Source organism: Lithobates pipiens, unplaced genomic scaffold (genome assembly GCF_037356315.1).
Source record: "Lithobates pipiens isolate NorthernLeopardFrog02 unplaced genomic scaffold, aLitPip1_a1.2 Scaffold_13, whole genome shotgun sequence".
In the NCBI taxonomy this organism is placed as follows: Eukaryota; Metazoa; Chordata; class Amphibia; order Anura; family Ranidae; genus Lithobates; species Lithobates pipiens.
The window spans coordinates 197440627-197465219 of NW_027507718.1; the positions used below are offsets into that span (position 1 = coordinate 197440627).

At 43.0% G+C, this 24593-nt stretch overlaps 1 protein-coding gene across 1 annotated transcript in view; it reads left to right on the top strand.

The window, feature by feature from the left end:
- The window catches only part of DNAH6 (dynein axonemal heavy chain 6), a 418858-nt gene that overhangs the window by 132947 nt on the left and 261318 nt on the right, over positions 1–24593 (top strand). Inside the window, exons 20-24 of the mRNA XM_077476093.1 lie at positions 6753–6845; positions 10064–10183; positions 15783–15963; positions 22466–22562; positions 23620–23815. Of these exons, the coding sequence (XP_077332219.1) occupies positions 6753–6845; positions 10064–10183; positions 15783–15963; positions 22466–22562; positions 23620–23815 (687 nt within the window). The remainder of the gene's footprint in view (positions 1–6752; positions 6846–10063; positions 10184–15782; positions 15964–22465; positions 22563–23619; positions 23816–24593) is intronic.

A 24593-nucleotide genomic window follows, 5' to 3' on the forward strand; every position in this document is an offset into this window, starting at 1 on the left:
GAGTATTGGTGGGGTATGTATTGCAGAGTACTGGCAGGGTATTGGCAGGGTAAGTATTGCAGAGTATTGGCAGAGTATGTATTGCAGAGTATTGGCAGGGTATTGGCAGGGTAAGTATTTCAGAGTATTGCAGAGTATTGGCAGGGTATTGGCAGGGTATGTATTGCAGAGTATTGGCAGGGTATTGGCAGGGTATGTATTGCAGATGTTGAACTTTAAGCCCCCCCTGCCCCCCCCCCCCAAGCAAGCATACACCTCACCTGTGTAATTGTCCACAATATCTCGATCGCCCGGCCCCTACTCTCTCTGCTCGCCTCTCACTCTTCTACTTCTTGTCACGCGGAGAGATAGAGAGAGGAATATCACTCCGCAACACCATAATAGGATATGCTGGCCGGGACTTGTGTGGTGTGCGGAGCATTAGGAGCGGGTGCAGAAGTCGTATTCTTCTGCGCCCGAAATACAGCAAATAGTCTCTCCCCTGCAGCCGCATACTCTAAAAAGATTAAAGCACATCTTTAAAAAAAAAAAAACTTTACCGAACGGGGGGATGGCATACGATGATTGGTGGAGGAGAATCTTTTTTTTTTTTACATAAAAATTTACTTTGCAGTTCAGGTTGCCCGGGCCCCCCTGCTGGTCAGGTCCGGTACAGCAGGGCCAGTTGTACTGGCCTATCAGCGGCCCTGGATGTATGTGTTGCATTTGAAGGGGCATGCAGAGCCATTGTCCACTCCACCAGTCCAGCGTACCTCCATTACCTCACTCCCAGTAACGGAATGAAACCCCCACCTGACACACAGCCTGAATCTCATACGTGCCCTAAGTTAACTCTGTCCTTCCCTGTACCTAGTGATCAGGCCTTATATCCCTGTAATGCAAGTCTTCTCCTGGTAATCAGAGGAGACAGACAGCTAGAGAGGGAGTCAGAACACCGCTACTGGAGGACCTGTCACCTAACCAGGTACCACGCCAAACGACGGGGTGCTGTAGCTATTTTTCATTTCAGTTACCCATGGCAAGTACCTCCTCTTCTAAGCCTTGCAAGTTACCCATTCGTAGTGGTGTTACACATAACCCATAATGCTTTAACAGACCCAGGTTCTTTAGGAATATGCCCCCAACGTGACCCAATATGCACACCTTGAATGACTTTGGACCAGGCTCAAAGTAGTTGAAACTATTTTTGCAGAGAATTCAGCAGAACATGTATAACGTGAATAAATGCCCTGCTCCTAAATATCTCTAGTTTGCTGCCCTGGCATACCTGCAAAGGTTAAAACCTTTTGGGAAAGTTTTTGGAAGAACTTGAGTAGAGATTACCATAGTCATGGGTGTACCAAAGACTCGGCATTCCTGAGGTCCACACAGGTCCCAGCAAGCTTCTGCAAGGTTCCCTTCCATGTGCCTGCTCTCTAGCCCCCTTGGGACGTGAACCTCTGAACCTCTTCCCTTTTATATCCCACAAGAAAGTGGCTGGAACATAGAAAAAGCCAGTGGACATTATCAGGGAAGGCAGCATGAAACATTAACCCCTTCCCCCTGACCAGCCAGGTAGCTAACTAAAACTTGCAATACAGTAGGCAACCTGCCTCCATGTATATCAGAAACAGCCTGATTACCACATTATGGCTATAATCACTTAGATCATTTCTGATGTGGCTTACTGCAGGCATCACATTGTTACTGCTAGTTACATTCTTATGCAGGCCATACACGGTCAAATTTCGAACGAATTTTCTTTTCAAAATCAGAGAATTCGTTTTTTTTGTGATCCGATGATGCCACCATTGATTTTCGAAATTCGGCCGACCAAGCCTTCAATTTCACCTCATGTTGCTACAGAAAAGAATTTTCTTGGCTGGGAATCTTCTTTTCTCTCCGTACATTTTCTTTTATCTCCGTACATTTTCTTTTCTTATTACGTTTCTCGCACGATTCTCCCATCATTGATTAAAAAATCATTCGTTTTTCTAAAAATTTCCAACACGTCCGATTCCTCAAATTTTATTTCCGCACGAAAATCGGCTGTCGCTGCAGCCCACTAATGGTGCGAAATTCATGTGAAAATTCTTAGATACGATTTTCGAAAGAAAATTCTTTCGAAATTCGAACCGTGTATGGCCGGCATTAGTCTACTGTCTAAGCGCAACTGTTAAAAATTGGAATTATTTTGGTTGGTGGTTGAAATGTAATTATGTAGGAAATGAGCCTTGCAACTAAACCAGTCTAAGTTTGGGATGGGGAAGTTGTGTAGGAATGAGCAGAGTTCCTGTTTCACTACTGAAAGCAAATTTTAGTACATTAAAGTCGTGTGAGGGTGTGGATAGGCCAAGGAGATTGTAGTGTGATTCAGTGGACTTACTCGATAAGAAGTCTTCTGTTGCTACCCTGTTTCCCCTAAAATAAGACCTAGCATGAGTGTCGGTGATGGCTGCAATATAAGCCCTACCCCCCAAATAAACCCCATCCTCTTTCCCCAAAAATAAGCCCTACCCTGAGAATAAGACATAGAAGGACTTTAACTAGGGCTTATTTGGGGGGTAGGGCTTATATTGCAGCCATCGTCGACAATCACGCTAGGTCTTATTTTAGGGGAAACAGGGTAGTACAGTATCACTACCTCTACCGACAGCTACACGTTTTTCTTAATTGCCTTTCAAAATTTACTGCAAATGTTTTGTGAATGTCATAGATCATTTGAATCCCTTTAATAATAGTAGAATAAATAATCACATCCTACAGTGAATATTTTTTAACTTGGTAATCATTCTATAACATAGCCCAAAAGTAAGAGGATTTTTTTCTAATTTCAGAACTGGGGATGTAGCCATGCAAATTATTATTTATGCTCCAAAAGCCAAATGTACATCCAGAACTATTGGTGTATAGTGCAAACATAGCCTAATATTATAGTGGCATTTATTCCAAACTGAATATAGTGGTTTGCAGCTTTGTGGCCATTGTAAGAGCCATGTATGGAAACCTTACCTTATATGGAGCAGGGCTTGGAAGCCAACCAGACACAATACCCATTCAAATTATGGTTTTGTATTTATTTATTTTTTTTGGATATGTCATGGAATAAGACATTGGGGTTTATTTACTAAAGCTGGAAAGTGCAAAATCAGGCCCAGTTCTCCATAGAAACCAATCAGCTTCTAGGTTTTATTGCCAAAGCTTAATTGAACAAGTTGAGGTTAGAAGCTGATTGGCTACCATGCACAGCTGCACCAGATTGTGAGTGCACCAGCTTTAGTAAATCTACCCCATTGGAACACTTTTTGTTTTAGGCTGAGTTCACACTGGTGCAACAAACTCTCCTACATTGGAAGCTCATGTTGCATGATGTGTGAAAATCAATGTTTCCCTATGGGAGCCTTCTTAACTGGTCTGACACAAGTCGGTCCGACTTTGAAAATTCTCCCTGCACTACTTTGGCCCGACTTTGATCCTACTTCAGCCCATTGAATATCACTGAAGTCGGATCAAAGTCGGATCGCTGTCTTGCCTGATCTGACTTTGGCATGCAACTTATGCTCTGATGATGTTGAGGGGGAGTGCCACGCCAAATTTTAAATAAAAAACTGGCATGGGTTCCCCCTCCAAGAGCATACCAGGCCCTTCGATCTAATATGGATTTTAAGGGGAAACCCATACACGAAAAAACTTTTTGGGGGCTCCCCCAAAATCAATACCAGACCCTTATCCGAGCACGCAGCCCCGCCGGTCAGGAAAGGGGGTGGAGACACACGAGTGCCCCCCCTCCTGAACCATACCATGCCGCATGCCCTCAACATGGGGGGTGGGTGCTTTGGGGCAGGGCGGCGCACTGCGCCCCCCCCACCCCAAAGCGCCTTGTCCCCATGTTGATGAGGACAATGGCCTCTTCCCTTCAACCCTGGCTGTTGGTTGTCGGGGTCTGCAGGCAGGGGACTTATCAGAATCCAGGAGCCCCCTTTAATAAAATGGGCCCCAGATACCGGTCCCCCACCCTATGTGAATGAATATGCGGTACATTGTACCCTGACCCATTCACCTGGGGGGAAAAAAGCGTTAATAAAAAAAAACACACTAGACAGGTTTTTTAAGTAATTTATTAGGCAGCTCCGGGGGACTTCTCCGCTACCTCTGGCCTCTTCTCCATGCTCTCCGGCCTCTTCTCCCACTCTCCGGTGCCTTCTGTCGCGCTCCTCTGCTATCTTCTGCTCTTTTACAGCTCTTTTGCTAGTGTTGGCCCAATCTTCTCCGTCGTCTTCTTCCCTCTTCACTTCTTCCAATGTTGACACGACGCTCTCTCCCACTGTAATGCTGTGTGCACGGTGCATAGCGACTTATATAGGCTGTCCCTTTTGACATCATCACCCCATCATGCCCTGGGCGGTGAGTTCATAAGGGTGGGGTCACCAGATGACATCACCCGGTGACCACACCCCATGCCTATATAAGTCGTTGCGGACCACGCACCATGCACACAGCATTACAGCGAGAGAAAGCGTTTTGCCAACATCGAAAGAAGACCGTAGGGAAGAAGATGACGGAGAAGACCGGGCCAACGCTAGCAAAAGAGGGGGCAATAGAGCAGAAAATAGCGGAGGCGCCCGCCAGAAGATCCCGGAGAGCGGAAGAAGAACCGGAGACCAGGAGAAGAGGTGGAAAGCAGGAGAAGAGGCTGGAGAGAGCAGAGAAGTCAGAAGAGACCCCCCAAGTCGCAAGAGACCCCTGGAGCTGCCTAATAAATTACTTTAAAAACCGGTCTAGTGTGTTTTTTTATTGACACTTTTTTCCCCCCAGGTGAATGGGTAGGGGTACGATGTACCCCATACTCATTCACATAGGCTGGGGGGCCAGGATCTGGGGGCCCCCTTATTAAAGGAGGCTCCTGGATTCTGATAAGCGCCCTGCCCATAGACCCCAACAACCAACAGCCAGGGTTCTCAGGAAGAGGCCCTTGTCCTCATCAACATGGGGACAAGGTGCTTGGGGGGTGGGGGGGCCACAGGGTGCTCTCCTGCCCCAAAGCTCCCACCCCCCCATGTTGAGGGCATGTGGCCTGGTACGGTTCAGGAGGGGCTCGTTCGTCCCCACCCCCTTTCCTGACCAGTCGGGCTGCATGCTCGGATAAGGGTCTGGTATGGATTTTGGGGGGACCCCCACGCCGGCGTAGGGGGTTCCCCTTAAAATCCATACCAGAGCGAAGGACCTGGTATGCCCTTGGAGGAGAAACCCATGCCATTTTTTTATTTAAAATTTGGTGTGGAGTTCCCCTCAAGATTCATACCAAACACAGTGCCTGGTATTGGCGGGGATCCAAGTCCCTGTATATTGAAGTCGGACGCGTCTCTGACTTCAAGTCGCAGGGCAAAGTCAATCCAAAGTAGGACGAGTGTCGTGTCGCACCAGTGTGAACCCAGCCTTAAGAATGCTTTACTGTGTCATGCACTGATTTGGTTGGGTGTTTTTAAATTATTTTAGACCCTTTCCACTAAAACCTTGGGTGTTTTTAAATGATTTTAGTCACTTCCCACCAAAACCTGTTATACTGTCTCACCAGTCTGCTCTTTCTCCTTTCAGTGTCCAGTAACATGATTGTGGAACCTGTAATGCCCTGTACACACGGTCGGACTTTCTGACGGAAATTCCGATCGTGTGTGGGCTCCATTGGACTTTTTCCATTGGAATTTCCGAAACACAAAGTTTGAGATCTGGATCTAAAATTTTCGGACAACAAAATATGATTGTTTTAATTCCGACGCACAAAGTGCCACGCATGCTCAGAATAAATTATGAGATGAAAGTTCTTGGCTACTGGCCTCTTTATAGTCCCGTTGTATGTGTTGTACGTCACCTCGTTCTGAACCATCGGATTTTCCGACAACTTTGTGCGACTGTGTGTATGCAAGACAAGTTTGGACCAAAATCCGTCGGAAAAAATCAGACGGATTTTGTTGTCCGAATGTCCGACCGTGTGTACAGGGCATAAGTGTTACTTAACTGCAATAGAAAATTTGCTGTCTAACAGGGCTGTGTAAATCTCAGGACTGGATGGAGAGAAATAAATATCCTCTGGCAGTTATTCAGCCCCATATATGTATTTTAACCACTTGCCACTACGACTGCAGCCATGATCCTGGTATAACCACTTTCTGTCCAGGAGACATATATACATATGCTGAATGGCAAGGGGTTAATTACGTAATCAGGTGTTTGCTTGGGCTTCAGCTTTAAAGAAAAAGTACCGCAATTATTTAAAAATAAATGTACCTTTAACCTAGACATGTGCATTTTAACATACTGTATGCCAATAAATGTTGAATTAATGTAAAGATTTTTTATTTTTTGCGTTTATGTTTAAAAACAATATAGCTACTTTTTCCTAGACTTAGGCTCGGTTCACACAGGGGGGCGACGCGAGGCGACATGACTTGCCGCGCCGCGACCTGCCGCGACCTGCCGCGACCTCAGCGGGGACTTGGAAATGACTTCTGTATAGAAGTCAATGCAAGTCGCCCGAGGTCGCCCAAAAGTAGTACAGGAACCTTTTTTCTAAGTCGGAGCGACTCGAGTCGCTCCTCTTAGAACGGTTCCGTAGTACAGAACGGGGGCGACTTGTCAGGTCGCGGCACGGCAAGTCGTGTCGCCTCGCGTCGCCCCCTGTGTGAACCGAGCCTTAGATACAATCATTAGTGTTTACAAATACTTTTTTTAAGAAGTGTGTTCTGTTTTAAGAAAAAATGATTATTTTTGTGCAGGTAGAGGATGCCTGGAAAACCACTGAATTTACTGCTGTTCCACATCGGGACTCCAAAGACGTGTTCATCCTTGGTGGAACAGATGATATTCAGGTGAGAAGAAACTCTATTATGAAGTGAATCACATTTGTTAATGTTATTGTCAGTAATAGTAGACAGTCATCACAAAAGTGTTTTGAAACGTTTGAAAAGTTGCTTTTTTCCACACTTTTTGTTCATAACATATTCGCTATTGAATTCTTAAAGTGGTTCTGAAGGCTCAAGGATTTTTTTTACCTTAAGGCATTCTATGCTTTAAGGTAAAAGAACTTCTGGGTGCAGCTCCCCCCCCAGCCCCCCATATACTTACTTGAGCCCATCTCTGTCCAGAGATGTGCATGAGAGCAGTGGCTCTCCTGAGTCTCTCTCTCCTCATTGGCTCACACAGCAGTGGGAGCCATTGACTCCTGCTGCTGTCAATCACAGCCAGTGAGCCAATAAAGAGAGAACGGGGGCTTGGATGAGCCACGCTTTGTGTTTGAATGGACGCGCAAGCTCGGGAGTGAGCCTTCTCAAGTGCCCCCACAGCAAGAGGCTTGCTATTGGGGGCACTTGCCAGGGGAGAGGAGCCTGGTCCACCGATGGGGGGACCCAAAAAGAAGAGGATCAGGGCTGCTCTGTGCAAAAGCACATAGCAGGTATGTGTAGCGTGTTTGTGATTTAAAAAAGAAGTCTTTCCTTTAGAATCACTTTAATTCATAGCTAGGTGATCTGACATAACTAACCTTTTATTTCTACCTAACCTGTGCAACTACATACTTACCTGTGACTGGTATGCATGCTCAGCCTTTTGTTTTTGCCTCTGGGCAGTCCAGTACTATTTATAATTAGCGCAAGGAGACCAGGAGAGGCGGAGAGCATACAGTTGGAAAGTTGATTTAGTGCGGCACTGAATTGAAAAATAAGTTTGTGCACTATTTTTGTGAATTTCAGTTGCGACTTGCATAGACATCTGTGCATGAAGTGACGCAGATGTCAGCCTGAAGTCGGACTGACGTGCAACTTTTAAATCATGCACACGATTTCAAGGTCAGATTCGATGTGACGGGGTGGAATTCATGAAAAAAAGAAAGTAATACCGCAAAAAACTGAATATCCAGAATTAGTTACAACTCGGGGGGTGGGGGTCTAGACACAAGTAAAAAATGGATGGTGCTTGAAATAAATCAGTGTAAATAAGTCCAAGTCATTCAAATGAGAAAAAATAAGTTCATAGGGAAGCACTGTAGGCAGCAACCTTTAGAATAGAAGCAAACACTCTGAAATGACAAACAAAGGAAAGAACAGGTGCGCCAAACTAGTTGCAGTATTTAAAAAACACACTATTTAATCATTAAAAATCAAAGCCAAATGGCTACTCACAAAAATGGTATAAATAAAGGCATGTAAATATTTCCAGTGCTTTTGCGGTCCAAGCTGCTGTCCTGTTGGTATACGACCAGGCTGGGTGCAAGGATGGTCCAGGGGTGCTAGCAAAATAGTTGTTGGTGTTGCTATGGTGTCCTTATAGTATCCACTGGGGACGAATAAATGAATAAAGTTGCGCTACGGACTGATTCTGTGAATGTTACAAAGAATAAGGAAAAAATTCCTGAGGGGATTCTTAGAGGGTTAAAGCTGCCTATGCCTAGAGTACGTTTTTTTTTTTTTTGCATCCCCCTTACTGAACCTACCATTCCATGTTCTGCCTCTCATGGAGTTGGATGACCTTGAATGCTGAAGTTGGGAGTGATATATGGAGTAACAGCTATAGTCCCACTGTGTGAAAGATCTGGGATCACTTAAAGGGGAACAGCTACCTGGATATCCATTTGACTACATTCTGCTTGTGGTGACCCTCTGTAACGGGGGGTCGCTTGGAGCCGGTAAGGAGCCAATTCATTTGTCTGGTGACGGGAAAGAGCACATTACACTTCTGGAGAGGAAATTTAATTTGTATCTAACCATGGAGTACACTTGGAAGTGAAGGGCGAACATTCCCCCAGCACATCAGTAGCAGAGTCCAAACAGCAGCACAGTGGCTTATACTGTGAAGGCTCGGCTAACCCTCTGAGGGTGTTTCATCTGGTGAGCGCAAATATATCCTCACAGCACTGAGTGGCGCACCGGGGAGGAATGTTCTTAGTCTCCTTGCACTAGTCACTTTATTCTACTACCTTCTCTAGAATTACTGCAACATGCGATTTTCTAGCAACTTCTGAATGCGATTCTGGAAAAACTTTTTCTTACATTTAAGGACATTCTTTTTGTGTTTTTTTGCACAATTTTTTTGCACAATTTTTTCTTCCACAAGTTGTTGCACAACACTTTTATAGGATTGTTAATCTGAGTAATTTTTCAGAGTAATCTTTGCACAATTGTATATTTTAGTTTAATTCATTGTTTATTTGGAACCTGTATGTAAATTTAGCAGAGAATATATATACAGTATTATACAGCAATATATGGTAAAGCAGCACCACCACTGCACATATAAGTAATATTTTTGCTAACACGGTTACTTTTAAATACTCATTTGTACGCACCAAGTTGCACAAACACAGGGTTCTAGCGCCAAAGCTTAATTTTAATTTTCTATCCACTGGGGACGTCCGGAATGCCCAGGATACAGTATACTAGCGTCCTATACTTTATTCTGGACCAGAAACTGGAACCGGAAGTGCGTTCCAGCCTGGAACGCAAACATTGAAGGACTGGAAGTCACGTGATACAGGTAGCCAATGGGATGACGCGTTTCACAACTCCGTTGTTTCTTCAGGGGAAGGGAGTGGAATTCATCTCACATTGGGAGATTTTCTCTAATTTTATTGGTGTGTTTTTGGGCAGCTGGTGAAGGTAAATTTACCCAATGGGACAGAGACAAAAAAAACAAAAAACAAAAGAGGTTTTTAACCCTTCTCTACTCTATCCAAAAATAAAAAATAAAAGTGTTGGATATACATACAATTTAAATAATATATTTCTTCATAAATTAAATGTGCATTTTAAGAAATGTTTTTAAAACTTGTGTACGATCATTGACACGTTTTGTAACCTAGTTGAGACAGAAAAAAAATATGGATTTGGAATATGTATATTGTATAAACGCATTTAAGATAACAAATATGCAGGGCTCAGAGACTGAACACATCAGCTTTTGTGAGTTTCAAAAATGTGCCCGTTGTGTTTGGGAGAGTCTATATGTTAATAACGAAAGCAACCATACTGCAAATACTAAATGTTAATTGAATGCAGAGAAAGAAACCTAACAAGGCATATTTCTTTTTCTTCAGGTTCTGCTGGATGACAGCACTATAAACATATCGACTATTGCATCCTCTCGTTATGTTGGACCTATCAAGCCACGTGTTGATGAATGGCAAAGAAACTTGGGATTGTTTAATCAAACACTTGTAAGAACCATTAGCACAATAGTGTTTGTGATAATGCATATAAATATAGTTACCATTTTTCAGCTTGACTTAGTGCCAGTTTACACCAGAATGCTGTGCGGGAAACCTGTGTCCCCTGCGCACTTCCCACAGTGTGTTCAAAACGCACTGCACTTGTGATTTGCAGTGAGTGTCAGTGCAATGCTAATGACGCCCCATACGTAGGTTGCAAATACATGTGTTTGCCGGGACCAGATTGCATGGTACAGAAGTACCAGAAGTTCTATTGTTCTTTGACAATACATTCATTAAATTTGGTCATATATGGTAGTGTATATATGGTTGGCGCAGCAGTTTGGGACTTTAAATGAGGCACGGGTTAGCGCCTCCATCCCGGTATTTAGCACAATAAGGAGGGAAAAAAAGTGGGACTTTAAAATGAAGCGGCTGAAGTGTGAGGGTCAGAAAAAGGTAATTTAATTGAATCCATAATATATGATACAGAGTAAATTCATATATATACATACATACATGTGCCATTGTAGGGCACAAAATGTGTTATATGGAGACATCAAGGTGTATGTAAAGACACATAAAGTCAAAAAACATATATGAACAGTAAATAGTATGTGGAGCAACAGCATAGCCTAAAGATGCCTCAGGGCGACATATCCGGTACCTGTGTTTGTAATCACATAATGTAAACATAAATGTACTGAATTAATATTAAAAATTAATTAGAAGTAACGTCGGGCCGTAGTAATTATCACTGTAGCATCAAATGTAGCTCTACGCGTTTCGTGGATGTATTCTCCACTCATCAGGAGCAGATGCGACAGATACCTGTAAAATATATAGATATGGTAAACCACACTCTGTATAGAGGGGAATAGGTACAGTACATAGAGTGCTTTCAAAAGAGGTTAACTAAGCATATCTACCATCCCCGGCAGCGAACATAGCAAACAGCAACTGGTCCGTGGTGCGTCGGAGGCGCAGATCGCCCCGCCCGGGAGCTGAGGCGGCATATTTGGGCGGCGGATATAGTGAACAGGTGCCTGGGTATGAAGATAAATTCCATGTGCTAACAGTGCTGGTATATGGAGAATAGGCGTATCTAAAACAAAGTATGTACATGAGCGTTAAGTGAGCGTGTAAAAGAATTGTAATGAAATAAAAGAGATTGTAAGTGTGTGAGGTGAAAAAATAAATATACAAAGAATTGCGTGATAATGAGAAATAGTGTGTGGGAATGAGAGTGTATAAAAATAAAATGTATGGAGAGTGTTGGAGCAATGCAGGTGAAGACTAGAGGATGAAGTGTAGACATATATGTTGGTTGTGATGTGCCTGCAGAGGTATGTAAAGGATAAACAGTGTAGTGAGGGTGTGGAGTGTGAAATGAGCCAAAGCAGAGAGAGTGCTAGGTGAGTGCGGTAAAAGGATAAAGATGTAAAACAAGTGAGTGTATAGGTGATAAAAAGTGATATAACAAAGGTGGGCAAACAAAAAAAAAAAAAAAAAAAAAAAAACAACCAAAGTGAATCCAGAACCAAATTACACCTACCCGATAGCTGTAAACCCAGCATCACCAAGTAAGAAATCAACTGGTGTGCAGGAACCACAGGAGGAGACCGGCTGTGTCAACAGCCATCCTCACCTGGGAAAGCCCAAATACAAGCCGCCAGCACCACGTGTGTGAACCGAGGGGGGGGGGGGGGAGGGGCGCCAACACTAGAGCAGGTGGAGCCGCCCAGCAATTGGCGCCGCCCAAACACCCCCGTCAGGGTCACGTAGATGGTACCTGCGGAGTCGGCACGATGCCGCGAAAAAAAAATAAATAAATAAATAAATAAATAAATCCGCAAACCGTGGCGCCGATGCACGGAGGGACAACCACCCGAACCTCCCGGACATAAAAATTATATGTGCAGGGAGGAGGGGGAGGAGCCCACAATGTGCATCGCAGCTCCCATAGGTGAGGAAAAGGGGCCGCCAACGCCACCAACGCTACCAGCAGCCAAATGCAGATCACCACCAGAGACATAGACATGCATAGGACATGAGTATTCATGTATAACCATAGGGATTGTACCGGAGATGTCATATAAAATACTTAATAGACTTGTTGTCAACATACACCAATAAACCAAGTCCGTTCTTGGCTGTACCCGATGTACATATCCCTGTAGGGCATATGGACATCTAAAGAATGACCCTAGCACATGGATAGCAGGGGAGCACTACTAATCCAAATCTCCAGCCGCTCCCATCCCTGTAACAGTAGGCGCAGCAGTTTGGGACTTTAAATGAGGCACGGGTTAGCGCCTCCATCCCGGTATTTAGCACAATAAGGAGGGAAAAAAAGTGGGACTTTAAAATGAAGCGGCTGAAGTGTGAGGGTCAGAAAAAGGTAATTTAATTGAATCCATAATATATGATACAGAGTAAATTCATATATATACATACATACATGTGCCATTGTAGGGCACAAAATGTGTTATATGGAGACATCAAGGTGTATGTAAAGACACATAAAGTCAAAAAACATATATGAACAGTAAATAGTATGTGGAGCAACAGCATAGCCTAAAAATGCCTCAGGGCGACATATCCGGTACCTGTGTTTGTAATCACATAATGTAAACATAAATGTACTGAATTAATATTAAAAATTAATTAGAAGTAACGTCGGGCCGTAGTAATTATCACTGTAGCATCAAATGTAGCTCTACGCGTTTCGTGGATGTATTCTCCACTCATCAGGAGCAGATGCGACAGATACCTGTAAAATATATAGATATGGTAAACCACACTCTGTATAGAGGGGAATAGGTACAGTACATAGAGTGCTTTCAAAAGAGGTTAACTAAGCATATCTACCATCCCCGGCAGCGAACATAGCAAACAGCAACTGGTCCGTGGTGCGTCGGAGGCGCAGATCGCCCCGCCCGGGAGCTGAGGCGGCATATTTGGGCGGCGGATATAGTGAACAGGTGCCTGGGTATGAAGATAAATTCCATGTGCTAACAGTGCTGGTATATGGAGAATAGGCGTATCTAAAACAAAGTATGTACATGAGCGTTAAGTGAGCGTGTAAAAGAATTGTAATGAAATAAAAGAGATTGTAAGTGTGTGAGGTGAAAAAATAAATATACAAAGAATTGCGTGATAATGAGAAATAGTGTGTGGGAATGAGAGTGTATAAAAATAAAATGTATGGAGAGTGTTGGAGCAATGCAGGTGAAGACTAGAGGATGAAGTGTAGACATATATGTTGGTTGTGATGTGCCTGCAGAGGTATGTAAAGGATAAACAGTGTAGTGAGGGTGTGGAGTGTGAAATGAGCCAAAGCAGAGAGAGTGCTAGGTGAGTGCGGTAAAAGGATAAAGATGTAAAACAAGTGAGTGGGAAAGCCCAAATACAAGCCGCCAATCTCTTTTATTTCATTACAATTCTTTTACACGCTCACTTAACGCTCATGTACATACTTTGTTTTAGATACGCCTATTCTCCATATACCAGCACTGTTAGCACATGGAATTTATCTTCATACCCAGGCACCTGTTCACTATATCCGCCGCCCAAATATGCCGCCTCAGCTCCCGGGCGGGGCGATCTGCGCCTCCGACGCACCACGGACCAGTTGCTGTTTGCTATGTTCGCTGCCGGGGATGGTAGATATGCTTAGTTAACCTCTTTTGAAAGCACTCTATGTACTGTACCTATTCCCCTCTATACAGAGTGTGGTTTACCATATCTATATATTTTACAGGTATCTGTCGCATCTGCTCCTGATGAGTGGAGAATACATCCACGAAACGCGTAGAGCTACATTTGATGCTACAGTGATAATTACTACGGCCCGACGTTACTTCTAATTAATTTTTAATATTAATTCAGTACATTTATGTTTACATTATGTGATTACAAACACAGGTACCGGATATGTCGCCCTGAGGCATTTTTAGGCTATGCTGTTGCTCCACATACTATTTACTGTTCATATATGTTTTTTGACTTTATGTGTCTTTACATACACCTTGATGTCTCCATATAACACATTTTGTGCCCTACAATGGCACATGTATGTATGTATATATATGAATTTACTCTGTATCATATATTATGGATTCAATTAAATTACCTTTTTCTGACCCTCACACTTCAGCCGCTTCATTTTAAAGTCCCACTTTTTTTCCCTCCTTATTGTGTATATATGGTTCTCCTTGTGCTTGGATGGATTTCCTTCAATACTCCAAAGACTCTGCTGGTAGTGATTGGTGTATGTACTGTATGTGAAATAGGAACCTTAGATAATGTGAAAGTATTTAAGGTGCTGTGTAAATTTTTTAGTGATATATAGATAGCAATGTTTTGTTAACACAAAATAAAATTGTAAATTCGTATGTTTCAGTTAAAGTGAGTGTAAACCTAAATGTCTGTCCCATAGTTGGGGCTGCATAGAACAGCCCTGATCCATACAACAGCCCTGATCTGGTCTCTCACCAATGCTTCTCGCTATTCCCCCCTGCCAAGTGCTCTCATAGCAAGTCACTTATAGGAGTGAGTGAACCACACAATTGACACATAGAGCGTGGCTCGGCCTGGTCCTCCCGCTCTCTCCTCACAGGCTGTGATTGACAGCAGCAAGGGCCAATGGCTCCTTCTGCTGCCACCATGGCCAGTGAGTTAGAGAGTGGAGAGAGCCACTGCTCTTGGGCATCACTGGATTGAGATCGGACACAGTAAAAGAATTTAGGAGGGGGATATGGGGGGAGGGGGGGGGTATGCGTTAAGGTTAAAAAAAAATTGCCTTTAGAACCACTTTAATTTAGATTTCCTTAACTAAATATATTTAATTGGAAAAACACAGAATGTTAAGTTAGAATAGCTTACAATAAATTGTTAATGTTAGTTTAACTTTTTTCAAACACTGGTTTTTGATTGAAGACAGATATGTAACAGAATTGTTGTGGCAAACGTCACCACCCCTATCACTCAAAAAAGTTACAAATTAAAAGCTGCTGTAAAAGATATCCAATGATATTCAAGACCAAGTGCGGATATTCCTATTACTGTATGATTGAGCACTGCCACTTTAGAGTACTGTAAATATTTGAATGCAACACTGCACTGAATTGCACCATACTTATGCATTGAGATTATTAATTTTTTTAGGATTTTTATGGTATTTTTGTTATAAAAACGCTGTTTTTATTACAATTAATACGTTTTGGTAATGCTTGTTTTATATAATATATATTTAGTTAAAAAAATTAATGCAAAATGCTACCCTCATTTTTTTTTTTTTAAAGAATCCAATAAACCATTTTTATTGCACAGAAGAGGCACCATGTTGTCAGCTTCTTACGGGAAGTTAGCAGCTCACTGGATTTCTGGCAAAGCAAAGATTTTTATGTACTTGCAGTTTTTGCTGTGTTTTTAAAGAGCCAAAACATGGTAAATGTATTGCAGAGATGTTCTGAATGTTTTTTTTAATCTTTTGCTTATCAAATATTCGTGAACAAAAACAGGTTGGCTAATATCGGTTGATGTGCTTTGCATTTATTGATTTAATAGTTGTTAGCATGCACTTTATTCTTTATCCTTTTTTTAGGATGAGTGGCTGACCTGTCAAAGGAACTGGCTGTATTTAGAAAGTATTTTTAGTGCTCCTGATATCCAGAGGCAACTACCAGCTGAAGCCAAGATGTTTATACAAGTGGATAAATCCTGGAAAGAAATAATGCGGAAAGTGAACCGTTTACCTAATGCTCTTAGAGCAGCTACTCAACCAGGTATTCATTATTCATTGCTTTGCAGATTGGATTCATAGGTCCGCATGAATGAAATCATTTGATTGTTATCAGTTTCATTTTTTTTTAAATAGAGTGAGTGCAGTTGTAATAAACAAAGAGACAGTCACTTGCAAACAGCTGGCATCCCAAAAATTCAGAAATCTGTATACTTACATTACCATCAGCCAGCTGAAACTGAACCTCCATCAAGCTTGGCATAGACTGTGGTATCTAAGAGAGGGTGGTGTTCTGATCTTTGGTCTGTTGTGGAAAATCCATATTTGATGAGGGGCAGAGAGAACATGTTAAAGTGGACCTGTTTGTAACTTAAGTCTGTATAAATAAATTCCTGACATGTCCTGATACACAGCAACAAAATACAGTAATTGAAAACAAACATGTACTTTACCTTATCTTATCAATAATTGTCTTTGGGATCAAATATAATAACATTGCCTAAGCTGAGATAATATCATCAGCCTGCTGCAGCCAGGAGAAAACATTTCCTCTCCCAAACACCCCACCTTCCCCACCATTTTGGATCAGACTACGACACTGTAACTTTTTAACAAGTCAACAGATGGGAGGCTGTAGCTGGGAGCTGAACTGTCACATTTGGGACACCCATTTACTATTCAAGCATCAGGATTTACAGGATTGGTCATCTCTGAGCCAGTATCTGAGTCTAGGATGTAGATGCTGCCCCTGAATGATACCTAAGCAAAGATTGACTCAATCAAAGGCATTGTCAAGGAGAGTTCTGTGTAAGAATGAATAAATACCCGTAAGTATTACTCTTACCCACAACTTAAAGTGGATCTAAAGGCACTGTATGCATTAAGGTAAAAAAAAAAAACATCTGCGTGCAGCTCCCCCCCCCAGCCCCCCTAATACTTACTTGAGCCCTATTGCGATCCAGCATTGAGAACAAGAGCCTTAGCTTTTGATCACAGTCAGTGAGCCAATAAGGAGAGAGAGGGGGCGGAGCTGAGTCACAGCTCTGTTTGTGAATGGACATGCAGAGCAGTGGCTCGGGAGCATGGGCGTAGCATAAGGGGTCGCAGGGGTCACAATCGCAACCCCTCCCCTAGCTCCATGGGGCCCCTGCAGCCTCCCTGTCATATTATCATATCCTCTACAAAGTCCATCTCCCCCAACACCTGCCAACACTGACAGAGAAACCTTCAGAAGTTGCTAAAACAAATCCCTTAATACCTCCTGAGGGGCCCCTGTGGGGCTGCAGGCTCCAGATTTCATGACACATGGCTTTGCCCCGAGATCTAAGTTTTCCTCCTCCAAAGCCCCCTGACCATGACATGTTTATTATTTAACCGCTTCAGCCCCGGAAGATTTTACCCCCTTCCTGACCAGAGCACTTTTTGCAATTCGGCACTGCGTTGCTTTAACTGACAATTGCGTGGTCGTGCAACGTTGTACCCAAACAAAACAACGTCCTTTTTTTCCCACAAATAGAGCTTTCTTTTGTTGGTATTTGATCATCTCTGCAGTTTTTTTTATTTTTTTTGCACTATAAACAAAAAAAGAGCGACAATTTAGAAAAAAACACAATATTTTGTACTTTTTTTTCTATAATAAATATCCCCATTTTTTTTTAAAGAATTTTTTTTCTCAGTTTAGGCCAATATGTATTCTTCTACATATTTTTGGTAATAAAAATTGCAATAAGCATATATTAATTGGTTTGCGCAAAAGTGTGTGTCTACCAAATAGGGGATCGATTTATAGCATTTTTATCAGGACTGGGACGTTATGGCGGGCACATCGGGCAATTTTGACACATTTTTGGGACCATTGGCATTAATACAATGATCAATGCTATAAAAATGCATTGATTACTGTAAAAATGTCACTGGCAGTGAAAGGGTTAACACTAGGGGGCGCTCAAGGGGTTAATTGTGTTCCCAGTGTGTGTTCTAACTGAAGGGGGAGGGGACTGACTAGGGGAGATGACAGATCGCTTTTCATACTTTGTTTTCTCACCGTGTTACGAGCGATCGTGGGAGCCCAGCACTCATCGAGACCACCGGGCACTTGCATCAGCTCCGGGGGCGAGCTGCGGGTGAGCACGCGCCCCTAGTGGCCACCTTAAGGAGCAATGTAACATGACAGTGATTCGTCTGCCCGTGCCATTCTCCCAGAGTGTAACTGTGGTGGCTGGTCAGCAAGTGGTTAAAAAACAAACAAATATTGTTTAAAAAAACAAAGATTGCCTTTAATACTTTTAGAATTTAACACATGTGCAGTTAACATAATATATGGTGCTAGAGTCACTTAAAAATTATTTTCAAAAAAGAATTCCAGGTATGGATATTTTTAAACAGCTACACTGATCCAGCTTGGACCAATGTAACTATGTATATACAGTATCACGCCTGGTGCATGCCCCTGGAAGCTGGAGACCACTGTAGAAGACACCAATACTACAGTGATCTTCACTAACTTCTGATTCCCATGGTGTTTGGCTGCCAGGGCCACTTGGGGGCAGAAATTGTTCTGGTGCCCCCACTTGGGCGTGGTCATTTTACAAACTCCTCCCCTTTACAAACATTTCTATGGCAATGACTCAAACGCAGAAATGCTACTCTGGGATCCTCCCTTGATCTCTTAACAATAAACAAAATACAGGAAGAGTGTACTCTAATGGGACCTGGAGGGGGATCTCTCTAATGGACACAGAGAGGGCTTCTGTTAGAGAGACTGTTAGAAAGAGCCCCCAGATATACTGCAGACATACTACAGGAAATGGTCATAAACTGCAGATATGTACTTGTATCAATGAGAGATTGTCAGAGACTGCAGACATGATACAGAAGATGGTCAGAGACTGAAGACATGATACAAGAGATGGTCAATGACTGCAGACATACTACAAGAGATGGTCAGAGACTGCAGATATGTACTTGTATGAACATGAGATTGTCAGAGACTGCAGACATGATACAAGATATGGTCAGAGACTACAGAAACGATACAAGAGATCAATGCATCAAATGCAGCCTCATCAGTGTCCACCAAATGCAGCCTACCAGTGTCCACCAATTGCAGCCTACCAGTGTCCACCAATTGCAGCCTACCATTGCCCACCACATGCAGCCTTATCAGTGCCCATCAAATGCAGCTTATCCATGCCCACCAAATGCAGCCTACCAGTGCCCATCAAATGCAGCCTACCAGTGCCCATCAAATGCAGCCTCCAGTCCCCACCAATTGCAACCTACCAATGCCCACCAAATGTAGCCTTATCATTGCCCATTAAATGCAGCTAATTGGTGCCCATCAAATGCAGCCTGCCAGTGCCCATCAAATGCAGCCTCCAGTGCCCACCAATTGCAGCCTACCAGTGCCCACCAGTTGCAGCCTTATCAGTGCCCATCAAATGCAGCTTATTGGTGCCCACCAAATTCAGCTTATCGATGCCTACCAAATGCAGCCTGTCAGTGCCCACCAATTGCAGCCTCCAGTGCCCACCAATTGCAGCCTACCAGTGCCCACCAATTGCAGCCTACAGGTGCCCCTGGATCAAACAGAGCGGTGACAATCTCTTACTGTCATGGAGCTTGGAGTTGAATCTCCTGGGCAGTCCCACCTCCTAGACCAGCTCCTATTAGACACGTCACACTGATTCAATCTCACTGTATTTTATCAGTGTTCCGTCTATTACAGGAGCCGGTCTAGAAGGTGGGACTTTGTTACAGCGCTGCCCAGGGGCGGACTGACAACTCATGGGGCCCCCGGGCAATAGGAGATTATAAGCCCCCGGGTTTAAAGATGGCTGCCGTTTTACCCTCCACACTCTTCTCCTGTACATACCGCCCACTGTCATACCCTCTACACACCTCCCCTGGAGGTGTGACAGAGGGCAGTATGTACAAAAGAGGAGTGTGTAGGGTATGACAGAGCGTGGAATGTAGAGGAGAGGAGTTTGGAGGGTATGACAGTGGGTGGTATGTAGAGGAGAGGAGTGTGGAGGGGTGGAGGGTATGACAGTGGGTGTACAGGAGACGAGTTTGGAGGGTATGACAGTGGGTGGTATGTACAGGAGAGGAGTGTGGAGGGTATGACAGTGGGCAGTATGTACAGGAGAGGTGTTTGGAGGGTATTACAGTGGGAGGTATGTATAGGAGAGAAAAAAATCATGCCCACCAAAAGGCCCCCACATCCATTATTTTATATCATAATTAAAACTAAAATAAAATTTATCAGCAAGTCATATTTACATGCAACAGCAACAGTACCTCCACTTCACATAAGGAGTAACCCCTTAACAGCAAGACCTCCATACTTACCATACATTTCACATTGTGAGCCTCCTAATTAACATCAAGAGTCTCCATTTACATCAGAAATCCCTGCCTTTACATAAGGAGTCACCTTGGCATCAGTAGCCCCTACTTACATCAGAAATCCACCTTTAACATCAGCGTCCCTCTTTACATCAGTAGCCTCCTACTGAACATCAGGTGTCTCTCTTTATTGTGGAATCCCTCTTCCACATTAGGAGGTCACAGGAGCTGTCTCCTTACAGAGGCGGCTCGGGGAGGGGGGGGGGAGCACAGTTTCTGCTCTGCTCGCCGCTGCTATCATTTGCTGGCAAAGAGAGCACAGGGGACGGGAATCCATGGCACCTGAGCTTCAGCTCCCCCCTCTGCTTTAGCGCGTGGCACCTGGGCGTGGGGTACCCAGTGCACCCACCCAGGATCGGCCCTGTTGGCTGCCCTGCTGCATTGTGAACACAGGAGGTCACCTGTTCAGCAATGGCACCATTCAGTGATTCCTTTGCATTTTCGCAATGGAGACAAACTGTTTTCGGTTTAGACGAGGTGGAGAAGTGGGAGTGGCGATGACATGTTCCAGTTAGAGAATAAATTGAGAAAGCATTCTCTGAACTACACTCATGAGGATCAGGCAACGTCCTTTGCTCACAATGCAGCAGGGCAGCCACTCGGCATGGGACCAGGAAGCTAGTGAAGATCACTGGAGTAGTGGCGTCTACTAGAGTGATTTCCAGCTTCTAGTGGGATCCCACAGGATGAACCAGTGAAACTATGTAAAAATATCCATACGCAGAATTCTTCATTAAAGTTATTGTAAACCCTTGCTTTTTTTGTAATAAAAATAACAAACATGTCTATACTTACCTGCTCTGTGCAATAGTCTTCTTCTGGGGTGCCTCACCGGTGCTCCAAGCCCCTCCTCTTCATCGGGTACTTGCCACTTTCCATTGGAGCACCCGTGCAGGCTTGCTCCCGAGTCCCGCTGCTGCATCCATTGACACAGACAACCAACCCACGCTCCTGTGTCACAGCTTTTGATTGACAGCATCGGGAGGCAATGGCTCCTGCTACTATCAATCTGGAGAACGACAGCAACTGGAGCCGCTGCGTTCATGCACATCCCTGGATCGGATTGGCCTCGGGTAAGAAAAAGGGGGGTCTGGAGGGAGCTGCAGCACAGAAGGTTTTTCACCTTAATGCATTCTATAAAAAACCTTAAGGCCGCGTACACACGCGGGGACTGTTCGCTCAACTTTGTCCGTCAAACAGTTTCAGCGGACAGTCCGCTCAAAATTAGCATGGACGGACTTGCCCACACACGACGAACGAACAGTCCGCTGAAACCGTGCGCGATGACGTGAACGGCACGTACGACGGGATGAAAAATACGACGTCCTATACACTGCAATGCAAACTTCGGCGTGTAAATCCTTTCTGAGCATGCGCGGAACTTAGTTTGACGAACAAGCCTACACACGAGGGGACTGTTCGCTGAAACAAAGTTTCAGCGGACAGTTTTTCGGAATTTCCGAAAAACTTTGTTCAGCAGACTGTCCGCTGAAACTGTCCGCTGAAAGCCCACACACGAGCGGACTGTCCGCCGAAACACTGTTCAGCGGACAAAGTTGAGCGAACAGTCCCCGCGTGTGTACGCGGCCTAAGACTTTATAACCACTTGAAGGAACATGATAGCTTTCCTTTAAAGGCCACCTCAGCAATGCAGATGTTTAGATGATTATATAGAAAAATGAAAACAAAAAACAAACACCAAAAAAATAAATAAAAACAATGGAAACACAAGACCTATTTTGCTTGACGTGATGTTTTTTTCCCTGTTTTCTGTTCGATTTGTTTGAAACAAACCAAGAGCTTGTTGTTTACTACCCCCAAAAACATCCTATTCCCTTGAGTATGATGTTTATGAAGAAATGCAGTAAAGAGTATTCTCTGGCTATCAGAGAATGGGAATCAGCAAAATCCTTATCTGAACAACAATTTTGGTACTAAATGTAACAATGTATCATTTGTGTACTAGAACTTCATTAGAATAGAGTTGTTTTCTATTAGATATAATATTGCACAATACATGCATGTTATCCACACAGCTTGTTATTAAAATAATTCTTGTGTGAGTTTTTTTTTTATATTGCATAATGCGTGGTGCTACTGGAAATGCTTTAATTAATATAATGTTCCTTCCTGCTCAGGTCTTCTGGAGACATTTCAGAATAACAACACACTCCTTGATCAGATTCAGAAATGCCTGGAGGCTTATTTGGAATCCAAACGCGCTGTGTTCCCAAGGTCACTAACAAACTTCTTTGTTAATTAAGCAGATTGTCCTCATTGTACTGTGCATTATTTGGTTTACTGCTTTAAATTGCAACTGATTGACCAAAAAAAAACAGACTGAGCTCAATGGAAATGCTCAGAATAAGTGAGAGCACTGAGTAACTGTTTTGATTTTGTAAAGGAAATCTGTTATGAACCTAAAGCAAATGTATGGTTTTCCCATGCCTGGCAGTGATTGTTAGTTAAAGAGGAAGTAAACTCTCCCACTCTGATGCTTCTTTTCATTTAGTCCATTATAATAAGTCATTATCAGACTATAGCCACTGTAATCCAGCCCAAATCGCATATTACTTACTGTTTAAAGAAACTTTAAAAAACTTGTTTCCAGGGGTTAGACAGCTCCATCTTAAGTATTGTTTTCTGAGTCCACAGTGGAGTGTATTTCTGCCCTTACATTGAGCACTTCCTGTCTGTTAACCAAGCCTCCTTCTCAAGCCAATGTTTCTATGGCAACCCTGCTTCCCTGTTCATAGCTTACTTGTTTATTTCATAGTATTTACTTGTGCCGATGTCTAATGTTTCCCTTTGTCAGACTTATCAGCTTCCGCTGATAAGACTGCAGTATTGGCTAAGTTTAGACTGTATGTCATGTCACATGGTCACATGGTGTGTAGGAGGAAGCTCTGAGTGATTAGCAGAGTTCAGAGCTGTGCCGTAGGAAGTCCTGATAACAGATAGATAAGACATAGAGAGTGTGCCGTAAATCAGGGGAGATCTGGGCATGCTCAGTGACTTCATTCTACAGAACAACAAGGATTACAACAATACTAAGCAAGTAAGGAGATATCTACAAGCAGTGTTCATTAGGCTTTTTTTATGCTGATTTGCATGGGACAAAGTTGTGGGGGAGGGTTTACAACCACTTTAAAGTAGCATTTATAACATTTATATTCAACCTGAAAGGGGTTGATGAACTAAGGTGATTAAGGACACTTGCATTAGATGCTGTCACGCATTTTGTGAATGCAAGTGGTGTTGATTTTGGTATCTGTCTTATATTTTTATACAGGTTTTACTTCTTGTCTAATGATGAATTATTGGAAATACTGGCCCAGACTCGCAATCCCCAGGCTGTCCAGCCTCACTTAAGGAAGTGCTTTGATGCAATTGCCAGACTTGAGTTTGCCACTGCACCATCAGATGGGGACCAGGAGAAAGTTTTCACCAATGATATACTGGCCATGTTGTCACCTGAAGGAGAGAGAGTAAGGCTTGTTTTTTTTTTTTGACCTTTTGCTGAGCTGAAAACATGGGGCTGCTTAATGAAAGATCTCTTTGTAGCACTTACAAAGAATGATGTCAAACTTTAAGGAAAATATTTACGCATATCTGTTATGAAAGTATTGTAAATCCTTGGTAAACAACCAATTCTCGGAACTGATAACTAATTTATGTACATAACAAGAGAACAAAATACGTGATGCCAATACACAACAGCGACATGTAATATATAAAAATATATCAAAGTTTTATTTTGAAACATCTAAAAATCAACAAGTTGTCGTCGTAAATGACCATACAATACATGGAACAGATGCAGCTGATTCTAATCTCTACGTGTTTCGTCAAACATCGGCTTCTTCAGCAGAACTTTTATCAGGCACTGCATATATGATCACTATAAATTGAGAATAACAAAATTTAGACAAAATGCATACAATATTGTATAATTTGACAAGAGCATATATGTATGTGATATAAATGTATGCTCTTGACAAATTATACAATTGTGTATATATTTTGCCTACATTTTGTTATTCTCAATTTATAGTGATCATATATGCAGTGCCTGATAAAAGTTCTGCTGAAGAAGCCATTGTTTGACGAAACATGTGGAGATTAGAATCAGCTGCATCTGTTCCATGTATTGTATGGTCATTTATGACAACTTGTTGATTTTTAGATGTTTCTAAATAAACCTTTTATATATTTTTTAATATTACTTGTCACTGTTGTGTTTTGGCACCTTAAAAATCCCCTATT